Genomic DNA, 22052 nt, shown 5'->3' on the forward strand with positions numbered 1-22052 from the left:
ATATTTTAAAAAATGTTTTTAATAGCTATAAAGTATTTAGTCCTATGTAACTATAATGATTTAATAAACCCTATAACTGGACATTAAGATATCCAAATTTCCACATAAATATTATAAATAAATCTCTATAGGAATTTTTTTCTCTCTTTGGGATAAGTTCCTAAAAGCAGAGGTCAAAGGGAATGAGTATTTTTAAGACTTTTGATACTTACTGCCTTCCAGAAAAGTTTTATCAGTTTATACTAGTTATAAAGTTTCTTGGAATCCTTGCCAAATTGAATAGTATCATTTAAAAAACCCTGAAAGAACTCAAAAATCCCCTACCCAATTTTACTACATGTCTAATTTTACTACACACTTAAAAAAAATACCTAGTACCTAAAATAGGTTGGCGCCAGGTATGGTGGCACACACCTATAATCCAAGCAACTCAGGAAGCTAAGGCAGGATCATGAGTTCACAGCCATCCTTAGCAACTTAGCAAGGCCCTATGCAATTGAGCTGTTGAGAGCCACAGCCAAAGGGGCCCCAGCAAACTTCCAGCTGCCAGCAAACTTCCAGCTGCTGGCTGATGATTGGCTCACAGCGGCCCCAGCAACATCTAGCCGATTGGCTCCTCGGCCCCAGCAACATCTAGCTGATTGGCTCCTCGGCCCCAGCAACATCTAGCTGATTGGCTCCTCTGCGGTGATGCTCATTGGACTGTTTCCCTGCCCTTTCAGACCACGGAGCTGCTCATTGGGGGACTTTTTTGGCTCCGCCCACGTGACCCAGCCAATCGGCCTCAAGAGCAGGAGGATTGTGGGAGGTGGAGAGAAGCTTGTGGGGGAGAGAGAGGCTTGGGGAAAGCCGGTGGTGGCAGTTGAGGCTCTGAGGGTTTTTTCCTGAGAGACTATTTTGTTTGTCGTGTGTGGTTCTAAAAATAAAGTTAGTTTCTTTTGACAAGTGGCTCCTGATTGTGCCCAGCCAGACTGCGGCATTTGGTGGCTCGCACGGGGAGCGACTGAGGGTAAGTGAACTGCTCGCCCCTGAGGGCAGGGCGAGAGGATGGGTAGCCATTTTAAGATTCTTCTTTTGTTATTTTGTTTCACTTTTGTTTTAAGTTGCCTGTCCCTGGAGATGAGTGAGACGGAAGAAAAACCGCTCACATCTGAGGAAAAACTATTTACGTCTGAGGAACAGATAGGGAGAAAGGACGGATGCACATGTCAGGAGGATAGAAAGGCTATAATGACTTTTTGTTGTTCCCTTTTTATTTCATTCTGTCTCGGTTTTGTTTGGCGTCATCTTGTTGGGTTGTATTATAGTAGAAATATGGGATCAGAAATTAGTAAAAAACAAACTGAAAGAGTGTTAAGTAAATTGTTAGAGGAAGGAGGCATCCCAGTAAAATCAAGAGCAGTCAGGGCATACGTTGATACAATACAAAAATGTAGCCCATGGCTTTTTAAGGAGGAGTTGTTAAATATATCACAATGGAACCATCATGGTGAAGATTTAAAAAGAATAGAAAAGAAAAGCCCAGGGACTCTGCCAGTTGGCACATTGCCATTGTGGACGTTCATATCTTGTTTGCTTAGTCCAAAGCCTTCAGTTCAGACAATGGTAGAGGAAGGAGAAGACATAATGATTCAAGTAAAAGAGAAGGTCTCTCAAGTTAGTCAGACAGAGGAAAAGATTCAAGTAAAAGAGAAGGCCTCTCAAGCTAGTCAGACAGAGAAAGAAAGTGTAAAACAGAAAAAGCCATCAGGGGGAAAGTTACAACAGGAGACTGCTACTAACACCTTTCTATCACCAGAGGGTGTAAGTGTCCAACCAACAGCACCACCTCTACAGGAGACTGCTACTAACACCTTTCTATCACCAGAGGGCGTAAGTGTCCAACCAACAGCGCCACCTCCATATGCTGGGAGGCCCCCAACCCCCGCAGTTGATAGTTGGGATCCTGAGACAAGGTCTCAAATATTAACATGCCCTGTATTTGAGGCAGGAGGGCAGCGATTTTACCAAGTTTTAAAATTCAAAACAGTGAAGCAGCTAAAAGAGGCTGTAACAACCTATGGTCCTCAAGCACCCTTCACTGTAAGCTTGGTCGAATCCATTAACAACTTGAACATGACGCCAGCAGATTGGGCTAATATGTGTAAAGCTGTGCTAAATGGAGGACAATACCTGTTATGGAAGGTTGCCAATGAGGAATTTTGCAAGGAGACGGCTAGGCGAAATGCAGCAGCTGGTTATCCTCAGAGAAATCTAGATATGTTGTTAGGAAAGGGACCTTATGAGGATCAGCGGCAACAAATTGCATATGATCCTGGCGTATACGCACAAATTGCTGCAGATGCAATTAAGGCATGGAAGACTTTACAAGGACATGGAGGTTTACAAGGTCAATTATCTAAGGTAATACAAGGAGCTAATGAACCTTATGCTGAATTTGTAGATAGGCTTATTCAAACAGCTACCAGAGTTTTTGGGAATACAGAACAAGCAATGCCATTACTAAAACACCTGGCTTATGAGCAAGCGAATCGTTGGTGCAGAGATATCATTAGACCATGGAAACATGAAGATTTAAACACATATATTAAATTATGTAGAGACATTAATGAACAAGAGCAAGTCGTGGCAGCTGCAGTAAAACAGGCTTTAGATGCCAGAGACATTAATGAACAAGGGCAAATTGTGGCAGCTGCAGTAAAACAGGCTTTAGATGCCAGGCCAAGAACATGCTACAATTGTGAACAAACAGGACATTTTAAAAGGAATTGCCCCATTGGAGGAGGGTTTAACAAAACTAGGTATCAAAGGAGTAGAATACCAGGTATTTGCCCACGATGCCGTAGAGGGAGACATTGGGCTAATGAATGCCGTTCTCAAACCACCATAGAGGGTACTCCATTATCAAAAAACGAACAAGGACCAGGTGTTTATCCACGATATCGTGGAGAAAAGCATCGGGCTCCATTGCCAAAAAATGGACAGGGGGGCCCAATGCTCCGGGGCCCAAAACCACAAATATACGGAGCACTGGAGGAACCCAGCAACCCCATCAGGGTAGTGCCCAGGACACATTGTCCATCAGATCCCTCATCAGACAAACCAGAGGGAGCGCAGGGTTGGACATCTGCGCCTCCGCCAGAGCAGTACTAACTCCAGAGATGGGAGTTCAAATCATTCCCACAGGGGTGAAAGGACCTCTTCCCAAAGGAACAGTAGGCTTATTATTGGGACGCAGCTCTTCTACTCTAAAAGGACTTATGATAAGTCCTGGGGTAATTGATCCCGATTATGAAGGTGAAATAAAAATTATAGCCAGTTCTCCAAAGGGTATATCAGTAATTTCACCAGGAGATAGAATAGCACAGTTACTAATAATACCCAGCCTACATGATAAATTTTCCAGTCGTACTGTAGAAAGAGGTTCCAAGGGATTAGGCTCCACAGGTGTAAATTGGGCTATGCTTTCTTTAAATTTAGATTCTCGCCCCATGCTAAAACTAAATATTCAAGGACATGAATTTAATGGGCTACTGGATACAGGTGCAGACCTTAGCATCATCTCTCGTCAAGAATGGCCAAAACATTGGCCATTACAACAAGCCACTCAAACGCTTCGAGGCCTAGGAGTGGCAACTAATCCCCATAGAAGTGCAATGGTATTAGATTGGAAGGATCCTGAAGGATGTGAAGGAACTATACAGCCATATGTATTGGATCATCTTCCTATAAATTTATGGGGACGAGATGTCCTAGATCAATTAGGTTTGACATTAACAAATAATATCAACCAAAATGCACCCACTATTATGACTAGACAAGGTTTTAGGAAAGGAAAAAGATTAGAAAAACAAGAACAAGGTATAGCAGCACCAATACAAATAGATCAAGGAACAGACAGACATGGGTTGGATTTTCAGAAAGGGCCACTGAGACAATAAAAATTACTTGGAAATCAGAAAGACCAGTATGGGTTCCTCAGTGGCCCCTGACTAAAGAAAAGATACAAGCAGCCCATGACCTGGTCAAACAACAATTAGCAGAAGGACATATACAACCTTCTGTATCTCCCCATAATACTCCCATTTTTGTCATCAAAAAGAAATCTGGTAAATGGAGATTATTGCAAGATTTAAGAGCCATTAATAATGAGATGGTTATTATGGGACCTGCTCAATCAGGGATTCCTCAGTTGTCTGCTTTGCCAAAAACCTGGTATGTTTTAGTTATAGATATTAAAGATTGTTTTTTTTCAATTCCAATTCATCCTGAGGATAGTCCACGTTTTGCATTTACTATCCCTGCACTGAATCATGAAGGTCCTGATCAGAGATATGAATGGAAAGTACTCCCTCAAGGGATGGCTAACAGCCCAACTATGTGTCAAATTTATGTTAACAAAGTAATCCAGCCACTTAGAAATCAAAATCCTGAACTACAAATATTTCACTATATGGATGATGTATTATTAGCACACAAAGATAAAAACACATTGCTAGAATGTTATGCCACACTTACAAACTTATTAAAAAATTATAATCTAGAGATAGCAATAGATAAAGTACAATTAAATTTTCCAATTAATTATTTAGGAGTTCTATTATCCTCAACCATGGTCCGTCCACCAAAAATTCAAATACGAGTAGATCAACTCAAATCACTTAATGACTTTCAAAAGTTATTAGGAGACATAAATTGGATAAGGCCTTATTTAGGTATACCAACAGGAGAGTTGGGACCTTTATTTGATAGCCTAAAAGGTCCATCAGATCCAAATTCACCCCGAATGTTAACGCCTGAAGCAAGAAAGGCATTAAAAATCATTGAAACATATATGGAAAATATGCATTTGGATAGAATTGATATAAGTTTGCCTTTATTATTTATTGTACTACCAACAAAAAATATTCCTACAAGAGTATTTTGGCAAGAAGGTCCATTATTATGGATACATTTATCTTATTCTCCTAACACTATTCTTACTAGGTATCCTGAGGCTGTAGGACAATTAATACTCAAAGGAATAAAAGCAGCAAAGGGAGTGTTTGGAATTTCTCCCAATAAAATTATTACTCCATATACTATGAATCAAATTGATGAGTTAGCTAATGAGTTAAATACTTGGGCAATTATCATGTGCAAATCTATTTGTTCATTTGATAACCACTTACCATCTAATCCTTTATTGTCTTTTTGGTCATTGCATCCTGTAATTTTTCCAAAAATGACAAGAAAAACACCTATCATGAATGCTCCAAATATATTCACTGATGGGTCAAATAATGGTACAGCAGCAGTAGTTACCCCTGATCAAACTTTTACATTTTTAGTACCCAAACAATCAGCTCAAAAGGTAGAGCTTAATGCAGTTTTACAAGCTTTTGTGATGTTTAAAGATTCTGTATTTAATTTATTTTCTGACAGTCAGTATGTAGTTAATGCTATAGTATCTCTTGAAGATGCTGGTAGGATTTCCCCTTCTTCTACTGTTTTCTCTTTGCTTTCCACTATACAAAGTCTAATCTGGGACAGAAAAGATCCATTCTTTATAGGACATATCAGGGCACATACAGGATTGCCTGGAGCCCTTAGTTTGGGCAATGATTTAGCAGATAAAACTACACATGACATACATATTTTCTCTACACTAGAAGAAGCTATAAATTTTCATAAAAAGTTCCATGTCAATGCTAATACTTTACAAAAGCGTTTTAAAATAACTAAGGAACAAGCTAGACAAATAATAAAACAATGTCAAAATTGTGTGACCTTTTTACCACAAGTTAATCTTGGAGTCAATCCTAGAGGATTGATACCTAACCATATTTGGCAGATGGACGTCACACACTTGCCAGAATTTGGAAAATTAAAATATTTGCATGTTACAGTTGATACTTCTTCTGGATTTTTGATGGGCTCCCTTCATGCCGGAGAAAAAACTAAAGATGTTATAGCTCATTGCTTACAAAATTTTGCCACTGTGGGTGTTCCAAAACAGTTAAAAACAGATAATGCCCCTGGTTATACTTCTACCTCTTTTAAACAATTTTGCTCAACATTTGGCATTACTCATATAACAGGAATCCCATACAATCCACAGGGACAAGGCATAGTTGAAAGAGCTCATCAAACTATTAAAATGTACTTATTAAAGCAAAAAGAAGGAATTGGGAAGGGGTATATATTCCCCAAAGATAAACTTAAAATAACCCTTTTTACTCTAAACTTTTTAAATTTGGATTCATCAGGACTTAGTGCTGCGGAAAGGCATATGTGTCCAAAAAATGTACATAAGCCCAAGGTACTTTGGAAGGATATTCTAACAGGACAATGGAAAGGTCCTGACCCAGTAATTGTCTGGAGTCGGGGGTCTGTTTGTGTGTTTCCACAGGGAGAACAGCAGCTGATTTGGATTCCAGAGAGATTAACCAAGGTCCTGACCCAGTGATTGTCTGGAGTCGGGGGTCTGTTTATGTGTTTCCACAGGGAGAACAGCAGCCGATTTGGATTCCAGAAAGATTAACTAAAGCGATTTCTACAGACCAAAAAGAAGATGATTTGGCTCAAATCCATAACAACTGATATCCAAAACTCCAGTTTGGCTATTCTTACATCTGCAACAGAACCAGGATGCTTTTTTCAATATCTATTTTATTATTGCCCTTTGCCATATCATGAAGTTCTATTTTGTTTTTTGAGCTCATACAGACCTAGGTTAATGTTTTGCTGATCAGTTCTATTTTTTGACTATAGAGTTTTTAAACATTGCAATGGAGATTTCACCTGTAAAAAGTTATAAGGCCTTTACTATAATGTTATGTGTTGTATGTATTATATTATGTGTGCACACTTGTGTTTTGTGTTATATGTTTGAATGTACGTATGTCCATATATCATATATGATGAGCGCTCATGATAAAATGGATCCAAATATTTTGAGCAAGATCCTGTCTCAAAATAAGGGCTAGGGATATGCTCAATGGTAAAGCACCTCTGCATTAAATCCCCAGTACCAAAAGAGCAAAAAATGGATTGGTACATAGTAGCTACTAATAAATCATTAAACAACTAAGCTCAGATCACAAAGTTCTAAATAACCTTTTTATTTCCACTTTATATTTTATGAAGCAAAAACTACAATAAGAATACTTCTGAACTTTAAAAAACACAACATACACAAAATAAATTCAATTAGAGAAAATTTTCTAAATTTACAAACAAGTCATAGGGAAAAGTACAATAATTTTACTTTGCAAGCATGTCTTTTTCTCCAAATTAAGCATACTGGTTTTTTTGTTTTTGTTTTTTAAACACAGAAGAGTTTATTTGTCAGAGCTGACAAATAAAGGCTATCTCATGGAGAAAGGCCAAGCATATTGTTTTGATCCCCAATTTTACAATATTAAATGAAGGAGTCTTTGTCATGAATATAGCTTTTATTGAGTGCTTCTCCCAGACATAATTCTATGAGGTAAGTGATATTACTTCCTTATAGGAAAAAGGCCTAAGGCATACCACTTGTAAATGGTGAGGCTGGGACTTGAACTTTGACCTGTCTGATTCCAAAGTCATTATGTTAAGAATAGTACTGTTTGTACTATCATTTAGAACTCTACTCAAGTTATTTATTCAGGAAATCAAAAGAATTATTCATCTGTACATTCTTTATAAAAATAACACAACTACTAATAGTCACTATCTGGGTGTAACTGAAAAAAAAAAAAAAAGACAATGACTCTAGTACAATCTTTTCAATGGACATTCAAAAAACGTTATCTCTGAGAAGACCATTCACAGAAGGATGTGATGGGCTCTCTTGGGCATACTTTTATTAGTACAGTTAACTCTGACAGTTAAGTCTAAATTTAAACATTTTAAAATCACTGCTGTAAGGATCCCTCCCATTTAGGGTGGAGAGAAGAGTCAACAGGAAACTATAACACAGGATGGGTAGGGCTCCTGCCCAGGAAGACATCTGAAAAAAAGGGAAGACAACTAAAGGGGGAGAGGTGGGGTGGAGAAGAAATGGGGGAGAGAAAGAAAGAGGAGGAGAAGGAGGTGGGAGGGAGAAAGGGGAGAAGTTTACTTTCTGTGCTTCCTACCATCTCAACCCTAGAGAAGTTCAAGAGATATCAGAATCTTTTTCATGTTATATTAACTGCATTAAAGAAAAAAAATGGTAAATCAGAGTTGTTAACAAAAAAATTAGACTTTCCTACCAAAATTCAATGTACATATTTTAGAAGGAATAACTGGCTGAATGCACTTTTTTACTTTGAATACAATGACAACAAGCAAGCACTGTCAGGTTTTGAAACTTGGAATGTGACTAAGATTCTGAGCATCTTCCTGTAAAAAGTGGAACAAATATTTTATAGTGTTCTTTTCTGTGCAAATTTTGTCAAAGATGTATCACTGGCTCACATCACAGTTTCCCAAGTCTTTAGGAAAGGGAGGGAACTGATGTTTAAATATTAGGAGTACAAATATAATCATCAATCCAAATGTTTTTCTTTCCTTAGTTTAAGTGGATCCAAGAATCTCTCAGAGAGAAGCACACAGACACTCAGACATCAGCACACCAAGGCATATTTTTAAAATATAAAACTGTAATACCAGCGAGCACCATAAAAATCAAAAAACCATATGCAAAACACATGGTTCATTTTTGCCATTCCTTAATTCTCGAGGGCCTGCACTCAAGCTTTTAATTCAGATTCCTTTCTCCTGTATTGTACCTTGCCCACTCACTTCTTTGCAATATCCTTCCTGTAGCTGGCTGTTATCTTTCAGTCTTCCCCTATTCTAGTTCTCACCTGGAATAAGAACTTTTATGCTAAGCATCATCTTGGAAATCACAATTAAAACTTTCTTTATGTATGGTGCCAGGGTGGACCAGCAGACCCTCAATTTCCTTGAAGTAGTTTCTAAATAGTAGGTTCATCCTACTCAGAGCTGTGAGAAAACATCAAAGATGAGACTTATCTTGCAAGTTTTTCTCTTCTCCCAGCAGATGCAAAGTGATCAATTGGCTTATTTGCCAAGGGCTTTCACGTAACTTTTTGTTATTATCTGAAGTATCGTATATTTAAGCTCTCTTATGTAGCTTGACAGTGATGGGTCTATGGTTTTGCAAACCTTCCTCCCACCATTCTATGCACTAATTCGTGTCCTTCAAGGTATGCAGAAGCACAGACAATTCAAGTTGTGTGGCTGTGAGACAATTCCAAATTGCTTCTCATTTGTTTATTTTGTTTCTTTCCACTAGAAGGGAATTAGAAACAGGACTGAACGCAACATTAGATTCCATCACTATAAAGGGAAACAGCTTTCCTCTGGAAAGGTCTCACACTTTATCCAATCTTATCCTGGAATCCAGTTTGATGTTTCTCCCACAGCAAATAAATCTGTCTGATGAGTAATAATTCAGGAACCTCTTAATTATAAGTGAATGACAATATTTATGTATATCAACTCCAAATGAGAACCTTACTACTTTAAATTTCTTTATTGAAATTTTGTTTCAATTTTTCCTACTTTAACATGATCTGTCAACAAGACAAATCTGTATCCTCATAAAACAAAGGGATATAGATTAATAATTATTTATGACAAAAAGTTTCCTTTACCTGGCTAAGAATTTTCATTCCTGAGTGCAAAAGCTTCTTTGCAGCTTTATAGTAAATGGTCTCTGGCTTGTTATAAATCATGGCATTAGTACACATTAGTTTGAAGTTATCCTACAGAGAGAATATTAAGCGAGAAAACACATTAGAACAAAACAATTTCTGGCCTGAAATTACCCAGACCCTGCAAGAATTTTAAAAACAACATTCTTTTCTGTCAGTGTTTCTTAAAAATACACTCATAGCAAGTTATTAAGTTTTAAGACTCTCTAACAAAGCAAATACTGCTAAATTTGTTTCCAAATCTTAAGCATTTTATAGTACCTCTGTATAAATTTTAGATACAGATGAAAAGTTTAAATAGGTTTTCAGTATAATCTAATGTACACAAAAAGAATGTGAAGAAAACACTTCTATCTCATATTTAATAATATCAGCTGAATAGTTTCACGTAGTTAAAAATATTACTATTAATTTTAAAACATATATTTTAAGTTTCCATTTGGGTATTAAGTATTTTATTTCAAATTTTGACTGAAAACTGGGAAGGGTCTAAATTACCACAATATTTCCTGTCAAATTCAAGTCATCTGACCAGAAATGTCAAACATACTATTTTTCTTTTAAGTGTTTGGATGCCATCATAAATATAATAATTGCAAAATATTCTAAAATGCCAATATGAAATAAACTATACAACCTCAAGGAGTTTAAACATGTTGACTAGAGTAGCCAAATTATCAAAACTGTATTTTTGGCTTAAATTGCAAAGTGTGTGTGTATACGCACAAATACACATACTTATGCTGAAGCACTTGATTCCACTATTCTTTTCATGTTTAAGAAATTTATTTATCTATAAGGAGATTGATCATGCCAAGGCCCTACTAAGTCAAAATGTTAAGAACCCAACAAAGAATTGCTCCTATAAACTCCTCCAAATTTAAAACAAAACATTCAAATCTCACTATTTAATAGCTAATGATGATAGCTTAGATATCACACTTAAATGGAATGAGACTAGGTAGACTGAATTGTATTTAAAGTAAATGAAAAAAATAAAAAATAAAATAAAGTAAATGATAAGACTGGTTCAAGGGTCAAAATAAATTTGCTATTACATTTAAAATAGATGAAGAATATATGGCCAAGTCTCTAATAACTCAGGATTTTGCTGGATCCTGGACTTCTAAGAATTTGATGAAAGATACAGAGGTAGGTACTCCTCAAGTGTTACATATGTATGTATCTGTATATACACACACATGTACACAAGAAAGAATTTTCATGTAATTTTAGCAGGCTCCTGGTTCTTCCAAACACTTAGCCACGGCTACTCAGAGGACCCCAGAAAAAACTGTGGCTATAGGTTTTCTAAAAAGCTTCCATTCCATCAAGAATTATTAAATATATATAACATATATAATAATTTTGGGTCAGGCAAATGAGCAGACACCAGACGACTATGACCTTGGCTCAAACTGGCAAGAAAATAAATAAGCCTATGAAACGACAAGAAAGTACTGGATCATACTAATGATAACAGGTCTGATCTGTTAAGGTGACTTTATTGATTGATTTGTTTTGTGTTTCTGGAGCAGACCCAGGAACTCACTGAGCTACAATACCCAGCCCAAGGCAACTTTTAGATTCCTTTTTCAGTACCAGGGACTGAACACAGGGGTTCAACCACTGAACTATACCCCAAGCCCTTTAATTTTTGTTTTGTTTTGTTTTTTGAGATAGAGTCTTGTTAATTTGGTGAGGCTGGTTTTGAATTTATGATCCTCCTGCCTCAGCCCTGGAGTTGTTGGGATTACAGGTGTGTGCCTCAGCCTCTGCATTACGACATTCTGTTTGTTCAAAAAGACGAATCTTCCTACACACTTTTCTTAATGTGGAAAACTTCAATCTTAAAAATGCCTTATTTCAATTATAAAAACCCGGAATCTGCTTAAAAACACTCAGGGGACAAACTTCTACTCCTTCCTGTTATATAGGGAAAAGATCAGAGGAAAACTGTTAACAAATACAAAAAAAAATCCCAGACTGTGAAATTCTTTTCTATTAAGCAACAATAACATCTGAAATATGCTGAAATATACATTTTTAACCTAATTTTCACCAGATGAAACACTGAGAAAAGTTTCCATTTCTCCAAATAAGAGATAATGGATTTCAGGCTTTTCAGAATTAAGCAGAACCTTACCTACACATAAGAATTAAATGTTGTTGTTTTCCATAATTTCAGTTGATCAACATGTAAATGAAAAAGAAAAAAGGAAACCAAGTGAGGACAATGTTTACCATTTTCCTCCTGTAAATGATTTGGATCTAACCTTTACAGCAAGTGAGCAACACCATGTTTATGGGGAAAATAAAGGTAAAATAGTTATTATCTAAACCATTGAAGTTTGTTGTGGTTCTGTGCAGATTTTAAACACATATGGTTTCTTTTTTTCTGTATAATTAAAACAAAAAGTGTAACTCTGAAGTAAACAAGTACCAAAATGACTTAAATATGAAAAAAACTTCAACTACAACATTGGACATATACATTAATTTTTGGTTGTATTTCAGTTCTTTTACGTATTTTATTTTCCTTTTAAAGCTGAAAAAAAAATGTGCTCAGCAAATACAGCAGAATTGAACACAGGGAGCAATTCACTTTCATCAACCTAGAAAATGTAATTAAACTTAGTATTTTTACATAAGCCAATTTATTCTTTTATTAGAAGACATGCACATCTTCTATGTTTAGAAATAGAAAAACTCAACTTTTGTTAAAATATTAATTTACTTATATTGATTTCAAGTTAAAAATCTAACATCTTTTCATTATAAATGTTGGGGAAATATACCGCACAACACATTAAAGTCTTCACTAACATAAAAATAATAAATAAAAGATAACAGAAGGCTTATTTTCATCTGATTTTCTATCACCAAGGTCATTAATTCTTCTAAAGTAGAAAAATGCAAGATTTTGAATATTAAAATAAACTTTGTTTTCTGCAAAATAAAAGGTCAATCAAAATTCTTAATATCAGATATGCAAATTTCTAATGATCTCAATTTAATAAAGATGCACATTATTTTGTATGATAGCTTGGTCTATTTCAACAATTAAAACACACATAATTACAATTACCTTTAGTTCTTCTATGGACTGGTAGTCATTGTTCTTGATCTTTTCTTTCATGGTACTAAAATCCATGGGGTGTTTAATGATCATGGAATAACCAGGAGCAATAAAATCAGTCACAGGAAATGAAAAGAAAGCACTTGGGTCTTTTCTGTGAAGATATGTAAAAGGCAATGCTATTTTTTACTTCTACTACAAACAAATCTATTGGTCAATGAGAAATCAGGAGAAAACTTTTTTAGATGTAAGCTGGGCATGGTGGCGCACACCTGTAATTCCAACTCAGGAGGCTGAGGCAGAAGGTTTGCAAGCTCAAGGCCAGCATAAGCAACTTAGCAAGACCCTGTCTCAAAATAATAAAAAAAAAGGGCTGGGATGAAGCTCAGTGGTAGAGCACCACTGGGTCAATCCCCAATACTGCAAAAAAAGAAAGAATTTACAGTATACACTAGTTGTACCCTTAAGACAGAATCTTTCTCTTTAAATACATAGCCTAAATCAAAGCACCTTCTACATAGAGAAAAAATGAAGCACAATAAATTTCATACTAGACTAACTGACCAATGTCTCAGGCTTTGGGAGGTTAGTGCTGCATATCTATGGGAAAAAGGCAGAAGTAATAATTATGAATGTACATCTGCAATTCTTCATGTTAGTTTTTAAACTAATACGCTTGCACCAGGAAGGCCCACATGTACATATTTTGTAATCAATGGATATGACTTCTATTCTTCGTAAAAAACTGACATTGTTTTAAGATACTCTTAATACCCTCAAATTTTTAAAAACCAGTGTTTTCTTTTTTTTTTTTTTTTTTTTTTGGTACTGGGTATTGAACTTGGGGCCTTGCACATGTTTGGTAAGTGCTTTATTAGTGAACTACATCTGTAGCCCCTAAAACCAGTTTTCTATCACAGGTTTGTTTGTTTTTGGTACCGGGGATTGAACTCAGGGGCACTCAACCACTGAGCCACATCTCCAGCCCTATTTTACATTTTATTTAGAGACAGGGTCTCAATGAGTTGCTTCACCTGGCTTTTGCTGAGGCTGGCTTTGAACTTGCGATTCTCTTGCCTTAGCTTTTTGAGCCCTGGGATTATGGGCATGCACCACCACACCTAGCTATCACAGGTTCTTAACTTTGGCTGTACATTAGAATCAGAGCAGCTCGAAATAAATTCCAACAGGGGTGGGATGGTGAAGACTTATCCTCAATCTATTAAATCAGAATCTCTTAAGGAAGGTCCAAGCATTGGTATGTTCAAGGCGGAATTCTGGTATTGATATTTGCGTATTAGGAATTGGTATTTCTAGTGTTACCAGGGTTGACAATCAGTATCTTTATGATTAAGCCATTAGGTTGACTTTTTTTAATCCCTTTGGACTTTCGCAGATCAGTTTTTCTTTTTTCTTTTCACTCCAAATAATAACAGCAAAAATGGCTTAAAAAGTCATAACAGCAAGAATTTTAAAAACATGTTTATCCTGTTGCCAGGTCTGCATGATGTATTTTATATCTGATCTTCACAAAAACCACCAAGGTAATGGTACCTTCACTGATAGATGAGGATACTGAGCCTCAGAATAGTAAAATCATTGGTTCTAATCTAAAAAAGGACAGAGTTAGAATCTGAAATCAGGTCTATGTATATCTGCCTCTATTTTCCAAAGGATGCTTACACTTAAAAAATGCCAGACTAAAAAAATGATAACAAAAGGCTGGGCTGGGGATGTGGCTTAAGCAGTAGCGTGCTCGCCTGGCATGCGTTCGGCCCGGGTTTGATCCTCAGCACCACATACAATCAAGATGTTGTGTCCGCCGAGAACTAAAAAATAAATATTAAAAAATTCTCTCTTTAAAAAAAAATGATAACAAAAGGCAAAAAATATGAAGTCTGGAACTTACACATCAAAATCTGAGCTTTCCATAGTAATTACTATTTATAAACCAGTCTTCATCTATGGATAAACTCTTACAACTAACTACCTTTCAGAGCAAATGATCTATACTCCCTAAAATTAGACATTTTAATATACAGCCCCACATAGTTTTGACTAAAAATAGCATTACCAATTTCTTTCTTTCTTTTTTTTTTTTTAAACCAGGCTTAGCTCTGAGTCTCAAGAATGAAGTCATCCAGTCACTAAGGCTTAATAAAAGAATGTGGCTCTGGGTTCTAATTCTCAAAATGTTCTGAGCAATGGTAACATGTTTAGACAGACTCTTAAGTAGATTTATTTAGGGTAACATTATTAATCTATGTTCTGGCCTTATGTTACAACAAATAAAACTAAAAGGCAAACAAATATTTTGTAGCCACAACTTCTAATTGGGATAAAATGAATACCCAATACTTACCGGTTCAGTCTTTTGGGATAATAAATGAATGATTTTTTTCAAGACTGTTAACAATAAAAATGAGGAAAGACCAGTAACTTCTGATCTTAATTATAAAGCTAAATAGGTACTGAGAATATAGACCACACTAGAGGCTTTATCTTCTAAAAGTATTTATGGTATATTCTGCATTGACTTATAAGGACAACACAGTGAGATGAAAGGGCAATACAGTAATAAGAAAGTAAACTATTAGAATGCAAGGCCTGTAACTATGAATCTTCTGTCAATAATGTAAATAACTTTGAGATAAAAATTCAAATTCTGAGTAAAGAAGAATATTAAAATAAATGTTCTAATAGTGAGTTCTTATTTGCCTTTCAAGAAACATTTGCCAGATGTGGTGGCATACACCTATAATCACAGCTATTGGGAGACTCATGAGTTGGAGACCAGCCTGGGCAACTCAAGACACTTGTCTCCAAAAAAAAAAAAAAAAAAAAAAAGGCTAGAGATATAGCTCAGTAATAGCTAGCTCAGTGATACAGCACTTGCCTCAAATATATGAGGGCCTGGGTTCAATCTCTAGTATCAAAACCCCAAAACAGGCAAACAAAAATATAAAATGAAAAATTTTAACATTGGTTTAATTTACCTGCAGAAAAAATTTAAAAAAAATATTTCTCTTTTAGTTGTGGTTGGACACAATACCTTTATTTTAATTATTTTTATGTGGTGCCAAGGATCGAACCCAGGGCCTTGCATGTACTAGACAAGTGCTCTACTGCTGAGCCACAAGCCCAGCCCTACCTGCTGAAGTTTTTAGAAGGAATTTCTGTATTTAAGAAAGAGGCATCCTATTTATGGTATTTTATTTTTTCTCTTGCACTTAACAGCTGCTTAACACTCATGGCATAGGTGCTCTACAAATATACAAAAGGTACTTCCATCTATTAGCAAAGTGGAAATATCTGAATTATTCCTGGATTTAAAGTTTTTAAAAAATTTTTACTTTGAGCCAAGCACAGTGGCACATGCCTGCAATCCCAACAACTTGGGAAGCTAAGGCAGGAGGATTTAAAGTTCAAGGCCAGCCTCAGCAACTTAGAGAGAGCCTGTCTCAAAATAAAAAATTAAAAGAGTTGGGGATGTAGCTCAGCGGTAAAAGCCCCCTGGGTTCAATCTCCAGTACCCTCAATTTTTTATTTTGAAATAGGGTATTACTATGTTGCCAGCAATCCTCTTGCCTCGGCCTCCCAAGTAGCTGAGACTACAGGCAAGCACTACCACCTCTGGCTTGAAAGTTTTTTAACATCAAAAATTACTTTGGAAAAAGAGAAATTTGTCATTAATGGTATTATGTAACCCTTACAAGCTGCCAGTTAAAACAACCAAATAAGAACATCTAAAAGTTCTTATGTAGTATTTCTATTGCCAGGCAAAATATTTACCAACCACTTTAAAAGCAGGTACATTTGGATTCAGGTCACAAAATGTGGCTTTAGAAAATAAAAAAAAATATGAAAAAGTGATTTGGAACCTCTCTGTTTACTATTTTGATTTCTACTGTATAAAAATGTTGGAAAAACATTTACCTTTGTAATTGTCTCATCAGTTGATTCAAAGCTTCTTGAAGGGGTGTCTGTTCTACTTCTGAAGCAAAGAAGACAGGAAAGGGTATTTTAAAAAGGAAAATTCTAGAGAGTACTATTTCATTTCTATGACTTTATCTACATTCATAAATAATATCTTATACAGAAATTCCATTTATCTTAATATGCTGAAGATTTAGAATATCAACGCAAAAACCAAAGCTAATTTAAAGCTCTTATGCAGCAAGAGAAAAATAAGAAAACTTTAGAGAAAATTTCATCAACGAAGCCCACTTTCCCTAGTTGTAACAATATCAGGCTTTTTATTCAGAACAAATAATTCAGAGTTATTCCTACCTTCTTGTTTGGCTAAAGAGCTTGTGAGAGGCTTCTCAGGGGGCAAGTCTAATCTTACAGGGGTATGACCCTGGAGGTCTTTCTCTGCTTCGTTCTCCACACGGTCTCGATCTCGCTTCTTTTTATCCTCCTAAATGGGACAAAGGTGGATAATTTAGAAATATATCAGAATCAGTACCTTCAAATATATAAGTTGTTTTAATTTCAGTGAGGAAAAAAAGGAAAATACTCTTGTTAATGAAATAATGTATTTTACTGCCATCTACTGGAAAAGGAGAGAATAACATTCAAATAAAAGGATAAAAAAATGCTTCTCTAGGCCAGAAATAACCAATTAGAAAAATAACAGTATTCAAAAAGCAATACAACATACTGAATAAAAAGTATACTAAAAGATGCCCACAACCTTTTGGGACATACCATAAAACATTATTGAGAGTCATAGTAGAAGAGCTGAATAAAGGAGATATACCATGTTCATGAATTCTCTCCAGAGTAATTCATAAATAAATTCAAGATAATACCAATGTAAAACAGAAATTTTCATGGAATTTAACAAGATGAATATATAGTTTACCTTAAAGAGTAGGAGAACAGTTAAATTAGTTTTGGAAAAGGTCACAATAATGTGTCTTGAAAAAAAGACAATGTGGGTTGGACATAAGCATAGGCAAATAGACCAACAGAACAGATTAGAGAGCCAGAAACAGACCCATGCAGATAGGAAAATGTTGGTATATCAGAGAGATGACATTATAAGCCAATAAGGTAGTGGTAGGATAATTGGTCATCTACATGGAAAGAGAAAATAAAATTAGATTATTTATGCAATACTCCAAAGTAAATTCCAGATAAAGATATGTATAACACAAAGCTTTAAAACTTCAGATAAAAGAGTCTTTAAGACCTAAAAGTAGGAAAAGATTTTCTCATATAAGATACAAAAAATAATAAATCTTTAAGGAAAAACTTGATAAATCTGACATTAAAGTTTGGTGCTGCATTAAAACCCATAAACCAAGCCAAAAATCTAGCCATAGACTGAGATAAAGTACTTGAAACACAAATACTCATAAAAGTACGAACTTTTTATTAAAGCATTTCTTTTAAAAATCCATGTAAAAAAGGCAAAAGAAAATGAATAAAGGGTATCGGGTAATACACAGAAGTAAGTTGAAATGTCAAGAAACATAAAAACTAACCCAAGCTCCCCCAAACTAAATTAATAATAAACTGAAAAACTAGAAGGCATTTTAAGTCTCTCTGATTGGCAAAAAATAAAATACATGAAAACGACAAGTTTTAATAAAAATGTAAAGAAATGGGGACTTTCATACCTTGCAAATGGGTAAGTAAACAGGGATAATCATTCAGAAAGCAATTAGCACTATCTAGCAAAGATTGCAAAAGCTTTTACCCTATTCTCAGCTATTCCTTTCCAAAGCATATACTCCAGAGAAATTTCTTTTCATAACACATTAAATATAAGTACAAGAATATTACTGAGTAGTTTAAATAATAAAATAAGTGGCAACTACCCAATGACACTAAAAGGAAAACAGATTAGTAAATTATGGCATATTTAAATAGCCAGTAAATAATAAACTAAAATACTATATCATCATGGGGTATATTCTGAAAATTTCTGGAGAAAAAAAAAAAGTTACGGAATCATGTTATAAGATCAGTTATTTAAAGTTTAAAAATGTCTAAGCATATATTCTGATGGTTTTTTTTTTTTCTTTTTCTTTTCTGGTGGTACTGGGGATTGAACCCTGGGGCACTCTATCACTGAGTTACATCTCCAGTACTTTTTATTTATGAGAAAGGGTCTTGCCAAGTTGCCAAGAGTAGCTTTGAACTTGCGATTCTACCTCAGTCTCTTGAGTCACTAGGATTACAGGCATGTATCACTGCATCTGCTCCTATAAGCATTTATTCTTTAAAGATGTATGCAGAGCTAGTAAAATTATTCTTAAAAAGGCATGTGATGCACACTAAATTCAAGACAGTGGTTTTCTCTAGAAAGAGAGAGAAATGGGATTCTGGAAGGCAACACAGGAGAATTTCTTCACCAATGTCTGTACTCTCATTTCTTTAAAAAAAAAAAAAAAAAGCAAAATAAAAAAATAACAGAAGGCAAAATGCTGAACTCTATCAGTAATTTTTTTTTTTAAATTTATTTATTTTTAGTTCTCGGCGGACACAACATCTTTGTTGGTATGTGGTGCTGAGTATCGAACCCGGGCCGCACGCATGCCAGGCGAGCGCGCTACCACTTGAGCCACATCCCCAGCCCTCTATCAGTAATTTTGAAGGCAAATGCTAAAGCTGAATGGTTGGTATGCAGGTGTCAGTTTTGGTTATTCTCTCTACATTGCATTTTTGTTTTGGAGATGGGATCTTACTATGTTGTCCAGGCTAGTCTCAAACTGCTGTGCTTCAGAGATCCTCCTACCTCAGCTTCCCGAGTAGCTAAGACTACAGGCATGCACTATCACACACAGCTATTGTACTTTCCATTTTTTAAAACTAAATTTTTTTAAAATACTTTTTTAGTTGTACATGGACACAACAGCTTCACTTTATTTTTATGTAGTGCTGGGGATTGAACCCAGTCAGTGCCTTCACATGCAAGATGAGCACTCTTCCACTGAGCTACAACCTCAGCCCTAAAACTAAATTTTGAAGTAAAATTGTCCCAAATACCCATTTTGTGCTCAAGAGTTCTGAATAGGATCTTATTAACTCAAAAAACAAAAACAAATAAATACCCAAAACACCCCACCAAAGAAAATAAAACCCAACAAACTCAATTCATCACCACCATCTAAAGGTCTTGATAAAAAAACAGAAGGCTAGGCCTTGTTCCCAGAATTACTGGTCCAACAGGTATAGGGAAGAGCCTGAGGGCATGTGGGTATTGCTAGTGCTGAGAATTACTAACAGAGTTTTGCACTCCATTTTCAGGCTCCAAAGCATCTACTATAGAATATGCAATCAGTTTATATTATACAATACTTCCTATTGTGTATTCTGTACCTAAAAAGAGATATTTTATGTCCCTAGACATGGTTTCAAACTGAATTCATCATGCATTTGATCCTGCTATTAATATAGGTTGGCTGGCATCTGGTTCTTACAGCCTTACCACATATTCTGTAGCAGTGATTTTTGTTTTGTAAAGTATGTTACTTTTGCCTAGAAAAACTAGCATAAATCTTTTGTATGTTGGCAGGTTTAGAACATATAGTCTGTAGAAAAAGACCCCCAGAGACACAAGTTCTTTCCTATTAAATGTGAAATGTGAAGAAAGGACAACTTAAAAGCACTCTCTCAGGGATACAGAACTAGGATCAGGTGCCAGTGCAGAGTCAGCAAACTTTTTTGTAAACATCCAGTTAACATTTAGGCTTTACAGTTCATAAGGTCTTACAACCACTAAACTCTGTTGTTATAGCAATGTAAGCAGCCATTGACTGCTTTTATAAATAAATGGGTGTGGCTCTTTCAATAAAAATGTATTTAAAAAACCAGACAGTGTTGCCAGTTTGTTGACCCCAGGTCTAAGAAGTCCAGCTTCATTCTTAAAATACCCTATGACCTTAAGCAAAGTCATTTACTCTTATTTTTTGTAACTGTAGATGAATGGCATCCCTTTTTTTGTTTATTTTTATGTGGTGCTAAAGCTTGAATCCAGTGCCTCACACATTCAAGGCAAGTGCTCTGCCACTAAGCTACAGCCCCAGCCCAATGTCACTTACTCTTACCAGATCTCTTTACCCCCCAAGATGGAAATTTCATTGTTGATTATTACTAACCCCCATGGCGTTGTAGTGGGGATTGAACCCAGGGGCACTTTAACACTGAGCTACATTCCCATGCCTTTTTATTTTGAGGCAGAATCTCACTACTAAGTTGCTGAGGCTGGCCTTGATCTTGCAATCTTCCTGCCTCAGTCTCCCAAATTGCTTGGATCACAGGCATGTACCACAGCACTCAGTTAAAATGGATATTGTAGCATGCTAGTACTGGTTGGGATCTGGGAGAACTAGCTTCTAATTTACCAACATTTAACTCTGAACAACTTACCCTACTGTTTTAGTCTGTTTCTCATCTATACAAGAGGCTTTCATCTCCACAGGTCTTCTCTACCCCAAATTCTGATCCCATCCTTCTAATTTTCTTTTTTATGATTAAAAATATACTATAGAATCCTATTGTGACTGTTCTGTTGAAGTAACACATTCATGTAAAACCACAAGTTTATGTATGCTTTTATCAGTTATGTAGCTGTTTTATGAGACTCCAGTACTGGTTAGCAGCTAGTGTATCTTGTTATCTAAATACAGAAAACTAAACAAAAATACTGATGCCATTGTAGTATAGCTTTTAAAATGGGTTCAAATTCTGGTTTTGTCACAAATAATGGCAAAGCGATGAGATTACGAATAAACCATATCATTTTTTGGAGTCTAATTTTCTCATCTTTAATACAGATGTAATAATTCAGGACTGTTTGAAGAATTAAATAAGATAGTGTATGTGAAATTTTAGTGTGTTATCTAGCATATAATGAGCAATTATTCATTCATGAGGCTCTATTGTACAGATATAGTGTGATAGGTAAAATGCACATGGTTTTGCTCCAAAGCAGCTCATAATGTAAGAGCAGATTCAGACATTACACAACTCATTAAAAAAAAAAAAAAAAAAGATTTCAAGGACAGAATAATTATTGGGTGATCTAATTTGGATTGAAGAAATGGGAAAGGGCTTTGGTATACAAGTTAACATCCAAATTAGAGCTAATGGATAAAGAATCCAAGCAGATTGAGAATGGAGGGGGTGAGTAGGAAAAGTATTGCAGGCAGAGGAAATATCCTTAGTACATGAAGGTCTGAGGTAGGAGAAAGGAACAATAGTCATATCCATAATTACAAACACAATGTTCTTATTTCAGACTAGATTCTAATTTGTCCATGACTCAGTGG

At 35.7% G+C, this 22052-nt stretch overlaps 1 protein-coding gene across 2 annotated transcripts in view; it reads right to left on the reverse strand.

Annotated features, from left to right (window-relative positions):
- The window catches only part of Brd7 (bromodomain containing 7), a 45829-nt gene that overhangs the window by 13802 nt on the left and 9975 nt on the right, over positions 1–22052 (reverse strand). For both annotated transcript variants that reach the window (XM_046434332.2, XM_046434333.2), the window contains exons 3-6: positions 17059–17188; positions 16705–16762; positions 12778–12922; positions 9630–9740 (exon numbers count right to left, since the gene is read on the reverse strand). In XM_046434332.2, coding sequence (XP_046290288.1) covers positions 9630–9740; positions 12778–12922; positions 16705–16762; positions 17059–17188 — 444 coding nt within the window. The remainder of the gene's footprint in view (positions 1–9629; positions 9741–12777; positions 12923–16704; positions 16763–17058; positions 17189–22052) is intronic.

Source organism: Marmota monax, unplaced genomic scaffold, assembly GCF_021218885.2.
Source record: "Marmota monax isolate L192 unplaced genomic scaffold, Marmota_monax_Labrador192_F-V1.1 WCK01_AAM20220418_F8-fsc00024, whole genome shotgun sequence".
NCBI classification, from domain to species: Eukaryota; Metazoa; Chordata; class Mammalia; order Rodentia; family Sciuridae; genus Marmota; species Marmota monax.